The 15185-nt window shown below is 42.0% G+C and overlaps 1 protein-coding gene across 4 annotated transcripts in view; it reads left to right on the top strand.

Moving 5' to 3' along the window:
• Window positions 1-15185, top strand: part of MTUS1 (microtubule associated tumor suppressor 1) — a 212743-nt gene that overhangs the window by 188992 nt on the left and 8566 nt on the right. For all 4 annotated transcript variants that reach the window (XM_019526124.1, XM_019526123.1, XM_019526126.1 and 1 more), the window contains 5 exons: window positions 1149-1215; window positions 10590-10804; window positions 11852-11957; window positions 14503-14576; window positions 14690-14785. In XM_019526124.1, coding sequence (XP_019381669.1) covers window positions 1149-1215; window positions 10590-10804; window positions 11852-11957; window positions 14503-14576; window positions 14690-14785 — 558 coding nt within the window. The remainder of the gene's footprint in view (window positions 1-1148; window positions 1216-10589; window positions 10805-11851; window positions 11958-14502; window positions 14577-14689; window positions 14786-15185) is intronic.

The following is a 15185-nucleotide window of genomic DNA, read 5'->3' as shown; positions in this document are numbered from 1 at the left end:
CGCGGGGCGGGGGGCGCCGCCGGCCTCGGCCTTGTGCGGGGGCACGTGGGGGGCCAGGGTCTTGCGTGGGCTGCTTTACTGCCTCTGCTTTTAGCTGAGCCTGCTTAAGGAGAAGGGGGCTGGTGCCCTTTCCTTCCTTCCTCTTTTCCCTTCCTTCCTTCCTTCCTTCCTCCCTCTCTTTTTCCCCTTTCATTACCAACGTCCAAATCTGGCTGGTCCCCTGGCTCTGTGCCAACCGCCTCTGCCCTGTCTGGGCTTTTTGCAAAGACCGCAGCTTTCTCTGAAGTGCCCGCTGCACCGCCCTCTGGACGCCACCTTCCCACGGAGATGGCCAAGAGGTCCGAGGGTCGTTTTGCTCAGGACGGGCTCTTCTGCCAAGGTCGTTCCCAATGGGGGACTCGCCTGGTGTTGGCATACAATGCTGTAGGAATAGGTCCTTCCCAGTGGTCAGCCTGCTCCATTGATGCCCCTAAGTTCGGAGCAGCGTCCCCCACCTCTTCCAGGAGCTCGTGGGCTTTGTGCACAAGCAGCTTGCAACTTCTGAGCCTCTTGGAGGCTTTTGGGTTGATGTCGTGACCTCCCCAGATCGCTCCCTCCTACCAGGAGATTGTCCTGTCCCTGTTTTAGTGTGTTGCAGAGGCCTGTGTTTCAGTGAGGGCAGTCCAGTGAGCCCCGAGGACCTCCTGCCTTCTACCACTTCTTTCCTTTTAGCTTTACCCCGTTCTTTTCCTGGCACAGAAGACTTGAGCTGCTTCTAACACAGTTTAGGCTTGTTGACTTTTCGCAGAGCCCATAATCTTAAAGTAAGTATTTGTGCAGTATGGCATAGCCTTAGCCTAACTTGTCCTGTGGGTCAACAGCCAGGGGGGCACCCATCCTAAAATTTATGCCTGCTTCCAACATTTCTTCTAGCTAAAGGCAATGTTAGGAAAAATTTGTAAGAAATTGTTTTAAGGAATGACTTCCTTAACGACTGAGGAGCATCCGCCTGTTTGTGGCAGCAAAACTCATACCCTGAATGATTCATATGTTGGCTTCTCACTCCCATCTCCTGTTGTTTTTCTACAGATTGCACACAAGGTAATTATTGGCTGGCTGTAAAACACTAATAACTAACATGTGGCTTTTTGGGGGGGGTTTTTCCACAGAGGGAGGAAGCGCTGAAACATCATGAAGAGTTATCTCAAGAGCTTGTTAACCTACGAGGAGAGCTGGGTAAGGATCCACTTTCCTAATTTTGGGGAAAAGAGGAATGCAGCAAAACAGGAGTTGAGAGAGACAGATATCATGGTATTGTGAAAACAGTCCTGAATTGCCTGGCTGATTTCTGTTCAAATGCTTAAGCAATGCATTTCTCTGGAGTCTTGACAGGATGACCCTGGGTTCACTGAATTCCTGGCGCTGATCTGGGTAAGCTGAGGATGGCCTCCCCAGGAAGCATGTATCTGATGACCAAAACATTCACTTTCTGTCTTATTGTCTGCATATTTATTCCTGTTTGATGCCTAAATTGTGAATTGTTTCTACAGAGACTTGCTGGCCAAGTCCATTAAACAAAGCTGCAAAACTTGGTATATAAATTGTGCTATATTTTCTTTCTTTTACGGACTTGTAGGCAAATAAGTGTAAAATTAACAGCAGGAAATGCAATCAGAGTAATAGCATTAAATGCTTAAATCATCCTGGGGGACAGCTATAATGCCGAAGACTAACTGTAAGGCAGAAGGGTTAGTTTGGCCAACTTTGAAGTTGAATTTAACAGGTTTTAATGGTGTCTTTTGGTCTTAATCTTAAAGTGGTATAATCCTGTAATAAACCTATTTTGAAATTAAAATGCAGTGGCAGGTGAGGCAAATGGGCTCTTATAGCTAGTTTTCATTGTGTTGAGACCCACTGTGGTAGTATTATTAGAACAGAATAACCTATGCTTTGGCGTTTCATACATGCCATTTATTATTGAAAAGCTAAAATCTTATTTTTATCATGACTTCGAAGTTGTGAATACTATTCCTGCCAAACTGAATGGTGTTTATAGGTCTGGTTACATGTAGCTGCGGCACTTAATTTTCAGCTTTATTTTACTGTAGTGATTGGTAAGGTGGGCATTTGCTGGCAGCCAGGAACAGAGTTACTTGAGCTTGGCTTTTATCGTGGTCCATTGAATCCTACAGCTAATTATCAAGAAAGCCTTTTTCTCTGTGTCAAATGTTTGCATCTAACTTTTAATTTTGTTATATTTTGTTTATGTATTACAAGTCGTAAGATTTAAATTTTTTGACAACAGCTTTCTTGCTTTGTATTGTGCAAAATTGAAAATGAAATGCCTGCTTTGCTTGGTATTTTTCATGCAATATAAGTAGGTAGGCCTGATAGTGCTGATGGTTTGATAAGGTGTGTGGATATTGGGTATTTTTATCTTTAAAATTTCCATTTTCACTTTTTGCATGGCATTTTAACATGAAGTTGCAGACTTATCAGCTATCGGAGTGAAAAACTTGATGTCTGTCTTTTTAAACTTTTTACTGATTAAATTGCTTAGTTTGGGACTGAGGCTTACACTTAAATACTGTCACGCAAAATGGGAAGCTTAATACTGGCATTTCAGCTTCATTCAAATGGTCGTCTGACAGTCTGCTTAATGTCTAGCAAAAAATATTTTATCCCCCCCACCTTGCCCTTTAATCTGTATAGTAGTTCATCCTTCTCTTGCCCTTCAGATTCACATACCGACTGACTTGGCAGTGGTCACCTGTTTAAGAGTGCCTGTTTAATAGGGGTGGTAAAATTAGCTTGGGCACAAGGCCCAAGAGGACCGAAAAGTAGCAAATTACATTTTGACCATCTTTGAGGTGTTTTAGTTCAAAAGCACACCACCATTTTCCCATCTTGTGTATTCAGCTGATTCAGCAAGATTTAGTTAAAGTGCCCCGCCACCATTTCGAAACATGGGGACGCTGAATACATGTGATGCTGAGGCTGAGCACCACTGTCCTAAAGTATTCATAAAGCAGGCTGTTCAATATGCTTACCTCTGGAAATGATTGAATCGTACTTTCCATGAAGCTTGCCTTAACAGGGTGTGAGGAGCCTTGGGTCCTGCTCCCTGAATCAGGTGCCTGGTCCCAGTGAGTAGAGCCAGGCAAGGGCAAGGCTAGGCCCCAAAAGGCCCAATCCCAGTGCTCAGGGGTAGGAGGGGTTAGCTCCTCAGGCCTGATCCCAGTGTACAGCAGTGGTGCTTGGCCCCACAGCCTGATCCTTGCAAGGGCAGGGAGGGGATGATGCCAGGCCTAAAGCCTAATTCTGGCACACGGGGCTTTGTCTGACCCATGGATTGACCCTGCTTTTCTCATCTGGCCCACGGGGCCAAAAGCTTGAGCACATCTGTTCTAATAATTCTACTGGCGGATACTAAACCACTGTGAGGCTTCTTAGATTACGCTCTGTTGAGCTTAACAAGCACACTTCTGGGTTCTGTTCTGTTTTTATCCTTTTTCCTGGGGTAATTCTTAGCCTAATTAATGTTTATAAACCCTTTAAAAATTTGGTATGCAGGTATGTATAGTGATCTTGTTGCTATGCTTATTGTAAGTTTGCATAGAATCTTCAGTGATTATATGTAGAAAATTATAGTTGGATGCTTCTCCTCTTTCTCCAGTTTTTTTGAAGGTTTTGGGAGCAGAAATTCAGCAGTCAAATATTTAACTTGAGCTCCTTTGCAACTCCCAGCCTGCAACCATAAACATTGAAAACTTTGGTCATAAATGTATTCATTTAGAGGTCCCAGAGTAGTTGTGTAAACCCTAGTTAGTTAACACCTTGCTTTTTCTCTAGTTTATCAGTACACAAGTGAAATACAGAAACTAGCTTTTTCTTCGCTTGCTAAACCAGTGGGAGCCAGCTTTTTTTAGCAGGTGTGTTGCCACTCAGCCCTGCATTCTCCATGTACTACTCTGATTACCTTCTATGCCTGATCTGGTGCGATGCTTTCTGCTCCTTGCCCTGATGCACCCTGTCTAGTTTGCTGCTCTTCTTTGTTTCCTGCCGTTCCTGATTTGCTGGATGCCAAACGTAGACTGCCTGTAACACTTCTAGCATGTGCCACAGGTTGAACTACCCCACACTGCAGAATGATGTATGATGGAACAAAGGTGTAATAAACAATTTTACACAGTTCGAAAAAGCATGCAGCACTTGGATAATCCAAACTTCTGTTTACCCTTTTGTCTGTCCCTGAATTAAATCTCATCCACTGCAATACTGTGACATAGAAAAATCCTTGTGAACTTCATTCACAAGGCTAATGCATACATACTTTGCTACTATCTGCTTTGAAGAAATTTGAATATTTTCTGCGCAGTGTGATGTCTTGAGTAGCAATTACATTCCTTAAAATTACTGTGGCAATTGTTTTGAACATGGCAAGTGCAGTATTTTGTGCTTTTCCTTATTGAATGCAGCATTCACTTTAAAATTTACTTTTCTAATTTGTTTTAACAAGCGACTATAAAAGGCATGTTTTTAGAAGATATTTTTCAGTTAATCATAAAAATAATTGGAAAAATAGGGTTGGAAGGGACCAGAAGAGGTCATCTAGGACAATCCCCTGCTCATGGTAGGTTCTTTTTTGTCTAAACCATCCAGCCTGGTGCTAGTCTAACTTGCTCTTAAACTTTCAGGGATGGTGATTTCACAACCTCTCTAGGTAATTTATTCTAGTACTTAACTGCCTTCATGGTAAGACAGTTTTTTCTTAATAATATACAACCTAATTTTCCCTCGTTGTAACTTCATAACATTGCTCCTTGTCCGCTTCTATGCAGCCACAGTGAATAGTCTGTAGTCCAGTGTTTCTCAACCAGTGTGCTGTGGCACAGAAGTGTGCCTCCAGAAATAAACAGGTGTGCCATGGAATTTTGCCATGGCAATGAGCTGCAATAAGTATCAGGATGGGGAATGCCTTAACAGGTGTGCAGCAGAAAAATGTTATTAATGTAAATGTGCCTCAGGCTGGAAAAGGTTGGGAAACACTGCTGTAGTCTGTCACCATTCTCTTTTGTAATGACTTTTTCTGGTATTGGGAGACTGTTATCAAATCCTTCCATCTCTTTTCTGGACTAAATAATTCCAGTTTCTCCAACTTTTCTTTGAAGTTGTGCTTCCTAAGCCGCTGATCATTTTTTGATCTCCTCTGGACTCTCTAATTTGCCCACATCATCTTCCTTGAAGGAGGATGCCCAAAACTTACCTAGTACTCCACATGAGGGCTTGCCAGAGTTGAGTAGAGTGGAAGAATCAGTTCTGTGACTTGTATGTAATGCTCCTGTTAACACATCCCAGTATGTTGGCTTTTTTTGCAACCCATGCTACTTGTGGTCCACTATAGCTCCTGGGTCCTTTTGATCATTCTGTTGTAAATGATTGAAGCATTTGATCATTCTGTTGTAAATGCAGTGCTTTGTACTTGACCTTACTGAATTTCATCCAGTTAACTTCAGGTCATTTCTCGAACTTATCAAGATCATTTTGAATCCTAGGTTTCTCTTCCAAAATGTCTGCTGTCCCACCCAGAATAGCATCAGCTGAAAATTTGTAAAGTTTCTCCCCTCTTATTAGAAAAAGGGCAGGGTACAAGACAGAAATCTGTTTTGTTAATGTGTACAGTACCTCTATTTAATTCTGCAAAGTACTCTTTAAAACAACCATCATTATGTGATGCCTAATTTATTGAAACTGCTTAAAAAAACCACTGTAAATTAATGTGAACTTTTGCTGACATGTTTAACATATGGACATGGCCAAGGTATGCTTAAATAGCTTTATTAGCTGTTGGTTTAAATGAGATTTTTTGTGGCTTCTAATTTGCCAGGCACTACAAACTAAGTTGGGGGGAGGCAGGGAGTTATCCCGTGCTGGGCAAAAGTGTACTGATAGGATTGCTGTTCAAGAGAGTGAAAGCCGTGAACTCCCGGTGTTGTGTTCTGACACCTCTACATTGAATATTTGCCTATTTACAAGGAGTCAAATCTGGTACTAGCCAGCCTGTCTCATCATGGATCCTGGTTTTCACTGATTAGATCCAAAAATTGGGGATCTTTTTTATCAGAGAAAACCAGGATCTCTGCTCATCGTAGCAGACCAGCCAAGAATATGAACTTCAGGTTTAATATTTTACTGCCAGTAGTCTTGTTATTAGCTCAGTAACAAAAGTAGCTTTAACTTATTTTGTAGTAAAAGGAGTGCTTTATACTGAAGTTTCTAAGCCTAAACAAGAAGTTTTTTTAAAATGCATGAAAAATGCAGTTATTTGACATTGAACCAAATATTTTAATATTTAATAATAATGTATTAATAATTTAATACTTTTTTAAATGAAAAAAGCTTCCAATAGATGTGAGGTGTCCCAAGTGAGGTAAAAATAAATCTTCCCAGAAAATAGAGAAAGTAAATAAGAGGCCCTATCACAAAACTTTTGATGTTAAATGCTTGCTATTTGTAATTAATCTGCACTCATCTTCCACAAAATACTGCTAAAATATTCTTCATTTCTTGTGCTGGTGTTCTGCATTTGGTTGCTGGTATCCTGCATTAAGGAGCTCTTTGTCATTACTATGATACAGTGAGAGGTGCTCAATCTGATGGGCCTTGCATAGATAAATACTTATAAATGATCTTTACAGTATCCTGGGGATAACTATTTTATTGTGTTTGAGTTAGTAAATTGGCCATTTTAACCCTTAATTAAATCCAGTTAATCTATTGTATTAAACCAGGGGTAGGCAATGTTTTTTGGCTAAAGTGCTGAAAAATACCACAGTGCCTACCTCGGAAGGTGCCGGAGTGCTGGCATAGCAGAAAAACAAAATGAGGGCAAGGGGTAAATCGCAGGATGCCCTGCTTGTGCCCCTGCCCCCCAGCCCGGGCTCTGCGGTTGCCAGCAGCTACACCGGTTCTGGGGCCTGTCTGTGAGCTAGATTGACCCCTGGGGCCTGGCAGCACTATCAGACCCTACTGTGCCAGGATTGGACCCTTGGGACACAGCACTACACCCTCCTGCCCCCTGTGCACTGGGATTGGATACTAGGGACATGGCACTGTCCTTGGCATGCCAGGATTGGGCCCTGGGACTCAGCTCTGTGCGCTGGGTTTGGGTGCTGGACTCTGTGCACAGGACTCCCCACACATTTGGAGATTTGGCAGTGGGAGAGGAATGCTACTTCTCCCCTGCCACCAGACTTCTAGAGACATGCGGAGCCCTGTGGACTGGATGACATATTGCCATGGGCTGGATTTGGCCCGTAGGCTAAAGGCTGATTTTAATAGATTACACGGGGAGCCTGAAACCTGACATACTTAGGCAGTGTTTCTCCAGACTTGCTAGTTGACAATCCTTTAATTGCATTGTAAAATTTTTCTCATCATTACATCCACTATAAAAGTAGGAGTAAAAAAAGAAAATCTGATAATAACAGTCTCTGACATGTGAATGCTTGTGAGAAGCTTTGAGTTTTGAAATTTCAGCATGTAAGGAACAGGCGAAGAAGTTTTTATTTTAGAAAGTTTTACAACTTTCAATTTCAAGGAACCTGGGGGGGGGGGCATGACTCATTGGTTGAGAAGCAGTTTTCCAAGGCAATAGGCAAATCAACAGGCCTTTGTACTCAGTGGGGGTGAAGCCATAAGGAAGTAGTTCCTGGCAAAATTTTAGAGAAGGTCCATAGTAAACAAAGAAGGAGTTCCATGTTGTTAAGCTTCCTGTTCCATCTCTTAACAAGTCTTTCCTTGGGAAGAGAGGACCTCTGAATAGTTGCACGTCCCTTTTGGAGATGACAATACTAAGCAGGCGTTTGAGTTACTTTTTCAGTGTCTTGAGAAGCAAGGAGATGAGTTGATCATGCTTATGTGCTTGATTCAAGGCATGGTTGAAGGAGAAGGGTGCTCAGGCTATCCTGACTTACAAAAGATATGGAGTGGAGTGGGAGTCATTTACCTTGCACTATGCCATTCTTCCTTGGGAGGCATAAACTGCTGAGTTCCCCATGCCGAGTCTGAGAGAGTGGTATGGGGACTGGAAGTTTGGCTGAGCTCTTCTGTCCAGCCCTGTTTTTAAATCTTCCAGACATCGCTCATGTAGTATGTGGTGTTGCAACAGGGTGTCATGAGTTCTGCTCACCTAGAATGCTCCTTGGTTACCATCCTGCCACACTTCCAGAATCTTTCTGTTGAACATAAGTGAGATGGGGATGGCACTTTGACTGTTAAACCTGAAATGAATTTTATGGGACCAAAAACGGTATTTCTTTGCCAAATTTCAAAGGCCTTCTGCAAACAGAGTAGATGTTAGCATTACAAGTATCCCTTACAGTGGGAAGGTGTAAAATAGCCTAAATATTGTAATACTTTCTCCGTACTAAATGCACTGAGGGGCAGAGTGCAAGGTGAGTGGCTGCTGCAAAGTGGCAGAAAATGCTGTTGGACCTAGCTGAAAGGTGCAGTCAATTTACTTGTACTTGCTAAATATAGTGGTTCTTATAGTAAGAAGCATAGTTTGAAGGCTTGAAATAGTGCTTGAGTGCTGCAATCTCAAGTGAAGTGACTTAATGGGTAAGTGGAAAGTATTTCTTTGATCTCTGGCTTTTGTGTCATTTATCTCTTGTGCTTGTTCTCTGAATTTGTAACCTTGCTTAGTTCAACTTCCATTAAATGTAACGGCAGCATGGTTGAAATATGGATCTGTGGAGGGAAGTGCTTTTTATTGTAGAGGGAGGAATGGTGCAGTTAATGGTGAGATATGAAAACTATGAAGCTTCCATTTGTCTAATGAGTGTATTATTATTATTATTATTATTATTATTATTAAAGGGTTGAAAATTTGTATAAAAAAAACAAAAAAACCCAAACCCCAAACAAACCCAAACCCACAGCTGGTTTTACTTTGATGGAAAGCATCCTCCAGTATCCGAAGGAGTTTCTTTCAAAGCTAACTTTAAAGACCATTTTGGTAAGGAAAAACAAACATTGAGTTTAACAGACCTCTCCAAAAGAGTGTGAATTAGTAAAGGCTTTCTCTTTGCAGGATCCAATTACCATCAGTAAGTGGTTAAGATAGGGAACTGATTGCCTTTTTTTCTTTTCACAGCTTGTCTTTTAGTGTGTTTCAATATATTGTCTTGTGCAGTGACATACCGTTCTTACTCTTATTTTGTACATAAGTTTGTAGGTTGTGCAAACTACTTGTAGCAAATGTTTATTTGAATATTGCCCTTTTTCTGTTGGCAATCTTGTCAGATTTTTAGATGTTTAATTTCAAACGCTCGCTTGGTGTCAGAAGTGAACCCTTATGCTGGCCATGTCAGTAAGATGCATTGCTGCATCATTATCTGTACTTGGAACTAATCACAAAACTAATTTTGCCTACAAAATCCCAAAGCTTTTTTGCAAGAAATCTACTGTATTTACTTGACTTCAAGACAACTCTGAATTTAAGATGACCTTCCAATAATTCGATTCTATACATAAACAATTTATAAATTTTCTATATTTTTCTGTGTATAGAATTGAGTTGTTGGAGGGTCATCTTAAAGTAGCCCCCCTTGCCACTGCATGGAGGCAGGTGTTAGGAGGCCAGGTGGTAGAGGGGTAGGCAGTGAGGGAAGGTAGTGGGGTGAGTGTCAAGCAACTTAAACCCTATTTCCCTTTCAGGTGTCCAGTGCTATTTAGCCATTGAGAGCTGACACAAATGATGCTTAGTGTCACTTGCACAGACTTTTAGATCCAATTTCTGCCTTATACTAGATTTGTCCTTCTGAGCATGCTTTGTTGGCCACTTTGCTTCATTGCAGTGCTTTTTCTCCTGAGAATGTGCAAGAAATTATATGAATACCCAAGATTTCAGCTGCCAAGAATCCATCACAAATGACTATTTGATGGGCACTTGCCCAGGAGTGGATGACTAAGGTCTACAGCCTCTTTCAACCTGTTCCATCTGTCTCCCTGCCCTTAGGGGTGTTTGGACTCTCATCTTCCTCTTCACAGTAGAGGTCCTAATGAGCAAGCCAAGGGCTAGCCAGAAATTAGAATACTTTCTACTTGCCTTGCCATGGCTGGCATACTGGGAGCCCTGTCAAAGACAAGCTTTGCTCTGGGGCTCACTGAGATGGGCACGGCCCTAGAAGGCAGAAGGGAGCTGTGCCCGATTTTGATTAAACAAAAAAGGCAAAAACAGGGAAAAAACAAACCCACAAACATGACAGTTCAAGATACAGAAAATTCACTGCATGGACGAGAGTGCTATAATGAAGCTTAAACTGGGTTTGCTACTTTACTTGATTTGTTTTTATCTCACTACAGAGCCAAGCAGTCTATATGCCTGTCTATCTACTCTAATCTGTTTATAAATTTTTAATATATTTTCCAGGAGCTCTTCAGGAGAGTAGCCCGTAGAATAGCCCTGAAAGTCGCACTAAGTTTTACAGCCGTATTGTTTGTGTCATAATTTTAGTCTGATGTGGAATGTCCACTGCTGTCTTCAGTGTTTGGAGATGAAGTGGCAGAATTATGGTAGCTTTAACAATTTTTAACCACTTTTTCAGTAACCACTTCTGCAGCTTGTGAGAAATTGGAGAAAGACCGGAATGAGTTACAAGCTGCTTACGAAGGATTCGTGCAAAAGCTAAATCAGCAACACCAAAATGATCTAGCGGAGCTGGAGGAAAGGCTTAAAGAGTTTTACACTGCTGAGTGTGAGAAATTACAAAGTATCTGCATTGAAGAAGCTGAGAAATATAAAGAGCAACTTCAAAAGCAGGTCAGCATAGGCCGCAGAAATAAATATTATTTGGAGGGGCAGGAAAGGTGGGGATGGAGTGTGGCGCACACATCTGATCCCTGCCCCTCCCTCCCACATGTGGAAGTGGAGTGGCACACTGGGAGCAGTGCTGGGCCAGTGGGATGTGGTAGTGGTGCTGGAGCAATGGAGCTGCACTGGGGGGCCTAAGTCCCATTAGCCCCAGCGTTCTGTCACCTATGCAAGTCAGTGACATTTGATTTAGAAATGTTCCCTGGAGTATAGAGCTGTGGAAGCTTTCTGTGTAGGGGATATTCACATCCCAGTTAGAGGTTTTCTGGCTTATTTGTTGTATACAGGTTTTAAAAAGTGTGTAAAAATTCTTTTCTGTCTACTGTAAGTCAGTCTCCCATCAATCACAGTTTTTGTCTAATAATGGGACCAGTTGAATTGTTAAAGTCCACTTATTCATAACTTATAACATGTTTCCAACTAAAATACGCTTTTCAGATCTTTAAATGAGGGTGCTGAAATCCCATGGTTTGTTATGAATTTGCTACAAATGCATGATGGTTTTGTATCTACGGTAGTTTAAAAGGTGTAGCAGAAAAAAAAATTGGCATCTGAATTCCTTGTTGCCTTCCAGCTCACCAGCCTTAAGCCAGTGTGTAGTGAAACCTGTTTTTGAGCAAGTCCTAAGCATTTTTTCAAATCTACAAAGCACTGCAGATGGTTTATTTTCTTCTGTCTTACACTATTTATTTCTATGTGCTACCTAGACCACATTATATGCCACTTTAGCAGTTATGTGAACAGTGAGGTTATTTTTAGTTTAGTCAGTACATTTGACTTTTATAAAGAGCTGGAGTTGGGGATGTTCCAAATCAGTGGGTTGTTGGCTGACTTTGGCTTTTACTTGAAGATACTTCCCTCTTATTGTTTACTGGGTAAAAAGGCTGCTGCATGTGAATTTACTCTTCACTTTGTCATTTAAAATTCCAATTCTGCGCATGTGAAAGATACTAAAAACAAAATAAACCCTCTTAAAAACTTGCTTTCATATTGCAGGTTGACAATTTAAACATTACACATGAAAACTTTAAGCTAGAACTTGAAACCAGCCACTCAGAAAAAATAGAAGAGCTGAAGAAAGAATATGAATCCTCTTTTTCAGGTAGGTGGTTTTTTCTTTCAAGTAGTGGCAGTAGATAAGCTACACATATAAACATTTCAAGTAAATGTGCCATTTTAATATGCTCTCATTGTTTCTACCAATCAGGAACAGTCTTGATAATCATTAGATGACATTCTTTTGGGACTGAATAGTTTTATTTTATGTTCAAGCCTCTATCTGGGGCTCCCTTGTCATGTTACAGATATTGTGCAGTTAACTAGTTAATTGCATAATTAACTGAGACCAGCTACGCTTGCAAAACACCTGTCACACTGTTTAAAGCTCCAACCAGATATAAAGTTAGACCTCAAAAATGCATGCTCACTTTTATAGCTGGTTGCTATCCAGCTTTTATTTTCATGTGTAGCAAGGAATACATAGTGTGAGAGCAACGTGCAGGCCCTCTGGCATCCCAGGGTGCATTGCTCCATCTCCAGTGTAAGCTTCTTTGGGGAAAGAAAAAAAGAAAAGATAGAGGAGGAAACTCCTGCCCCAACGTAACTCTGAGCACTAAGTTCATTTCCACTATTCAGCAGCACTCTGTAGGGGAAATACACCCCCTTGCTCTCCACCCACTATATGAGCTTGGAGCAGATGAGCTGATACCTGCCCTACCACAGCACATCTGGCTCTCCCGGGAAACAGCAAGCACAGGAGGTGGGAGACGGGAAATATCCCCCAACTTGCCTTCACCCACATGTGAAGCCAGGGACACCCTATTTGGCTGGAGCAGAACCAGTTTACCTTGCCCAGCCACAGTACATCCCTGGTCTCCTGGGCAGCAGCAAACACAGGGGAGGAGGGAGAATTCTGGCCCGTGCTTCCTCTGCCCTCCCCGGCCCAGCACATCAGACTGCAGTCATGGCTGGGCAGGGTACTACAGACTCCTTCCCTGCCCTGGTGTGGGGCAATTGGGGGTTTCCCCTCCCTGCCTTCTGCATGCTGCTGCCTAGGACAGCGATTCTCAACCTTTTCCAACTTTCATCCCACCAGCCATTGGTCCCAAAACCCCTGATCCCACCATGATGATAAGATGAGCTTGGGGAGTCCCCCGGCAGCTAGTTGACAAGCAAACCTGGAAGTGCCGGCAGCAAGTCTGCCACTTCTCCACGTCCCACCTAGATGGCCTTCATGTCCCACCAGTTGAGAAACACTGGCCTAGGAGATCTGGGCTGCCTGTGGCCAGGCAGGGGATATCCCCTGCTCCCTGCACTGGTGGGAGGGATTCCTCCCGACCCTCACCCCAGCTTGCTGCTGTCTGGGAGACCCCAAGCCAGGCAGGATGTCCCCAGCTCAATGTGCCGGTGCGGGGAGCTAAGGAGGGATTTCTCCTCCCCTCTCCCAATTTGCTTCATAGGGAGACTCTGGGGGTCCTTGGTGATGACTCTACTATTAGTAGAGTCATTTTAAATCCTTCAGTGGTACTGCTGACCAGAGAGAACTCCCCCTGCTGGTCAGCAGCAGCAGTGCAAGCTGTTACCCCTTTTTTCTTCCTCCTGACAGCCTGCCCTATGCATAGGTAGCCGTGCACACATTGTGGCCTAGGTCTTCATTGTGCAAGGAAGGTAATGACATGACTGGATTAATGTCTAGAGCCAGCCTGTTAAATAATGGGTATTTATGCTGAGAACTCTTAAAGCAGTCCAAGAGATGTAGAAGCATGCTTTCTCTGTCTTTTTAGCAAATGTCTCTGTCAACTTGACTACTTTCAAAATCTCAAGCTCAGTGACATAATCACTGCTTCTAGTTTTGTTGATATGTGTTAAGGAACCACACAAAACCAACTTTCTTTGAAACTGGATACAGTGAAGACACTTTTAGATCCTTCCAGGTCAGAATGGGAATTTCTCTGGCTGACTCTTCTTCCTGGTAGTAGCTCAGAACCAAGATCTGAAATTCGGTTCCTCCCCTGGGGGGTGGATAGGGGAAAGATGACTGATCAATCTGTAGCTATTCCTTTTAAGGCAACTTGCTGATTCTAAAGACTGTAGCGCATCTTAATTTAGTATGTTTTAGTTGAAGTTGTTCATCCTTACTAGTTTCTATTGACTCAGTTCTTGCTTTCACTGAAATCACTGGTGAAACACCCCTCACATCTAAGGAGCAAGTCCTAAGAAGTCCACTTTCTTACAAAGTGAAAATTAATTCTTCTTTTAGAGATCTCTGAAATATTTGATGAATCAGTTACAGCTGTCTCTGTAGCAGTGTTGTCCTGGTCTGATTTGGCATGCATGTTTATTGTTTGGTTGGCTGCCAGATGATTGCTTAGTGCATATGTTGCATACAGTTCAATACTTTCCAAACTGACATTTCAGTGGGCAATTCACATGTAGTATGGGCGTATGAAGATTGATCAACAAATGCTTAAAAAGCAAACGGACTGCTTATCTGGTTTGCAAGGAGTAATAGCCATTACTAATTTTACTGTTTCCTTACTATTGTTGCATGTACACTTACGATCCTTTGAACTAATGAATCTTCTAAAATATGGGGGGGGGGGGTTGTGCAATAATCTAAAATTCTACAAATGTGGTATTTGTTTCAGAACTCAAGAATGCCCATGAACTGGAAAGGAAATCACTTGAGGCTTCCTTTAGAGAGAAACAGGAATCATTAGAGGTTTGTTTGGGGTTTGCCTGAAAACAAGTCTTTTTGCAACAAGTGGGAGCTACATGATAGATATAAGCACTCAATTACTGGTTTGACCTTTTTGGGTTTTTTGTTTTCCTCAGAAAAAAATAGATGAATTGAAACAGGACAATGACTCTCTGAATGAGAAGTTGAAATTGGAAGATCAAAAACGAATAGCCAAAGAAAAAGCAAATCTTGTAAGTCTTGACCTTGAACACACAAACTTTCAAGTGAACAGCATGACCAAGTGCTGCATGTCTGATTAGCATTCCATGTACTAACTGATTTAATTCACTTTCAGGAAATTACATTGTTGTTCATAACATGGCTCATACTCCTGATGGATCTTCAGCCTTAATGCATTTGCTTTGTTTTCAAAACTAAACAAAAATATTTGAAAGGTTATTTGTTGCAGACGCATAGCCAAGTAATGCCCCAGGGCAGTGCTGGCTGACACTAGGCTGACTTGGTAAATTCTAAAGAGTTACTTTCAGACTCGAAGCAGTGAGGATGAGCTAGACACAGATTTTCCAAGTCTAAATTTCAGTGGCTTTTAAGTTGCATATGCAAAAAAAAAAAAAAAAAAAAAAAAAAAAA

The sequence above is a fragment of the Gavialis gangeticus genome, unplaced genomic scaffold (genome assembly GCF_001723915.1).
Source record: "Gavialis gangeticus isolate Ggan-Ray unplaced genomic scaffold, GavGan_comp1, whole genome shotgun sequence".
NCBI lineage: Eukaryota > Metazoa > Chordata > Crocodylia > Gavialidae > Gavialis > Gavialis gangeticus.
Note: the sequence above shows the minus strand (reverse complement) of the source record. Positions and strands in the feature narration are given on the sequence as shown.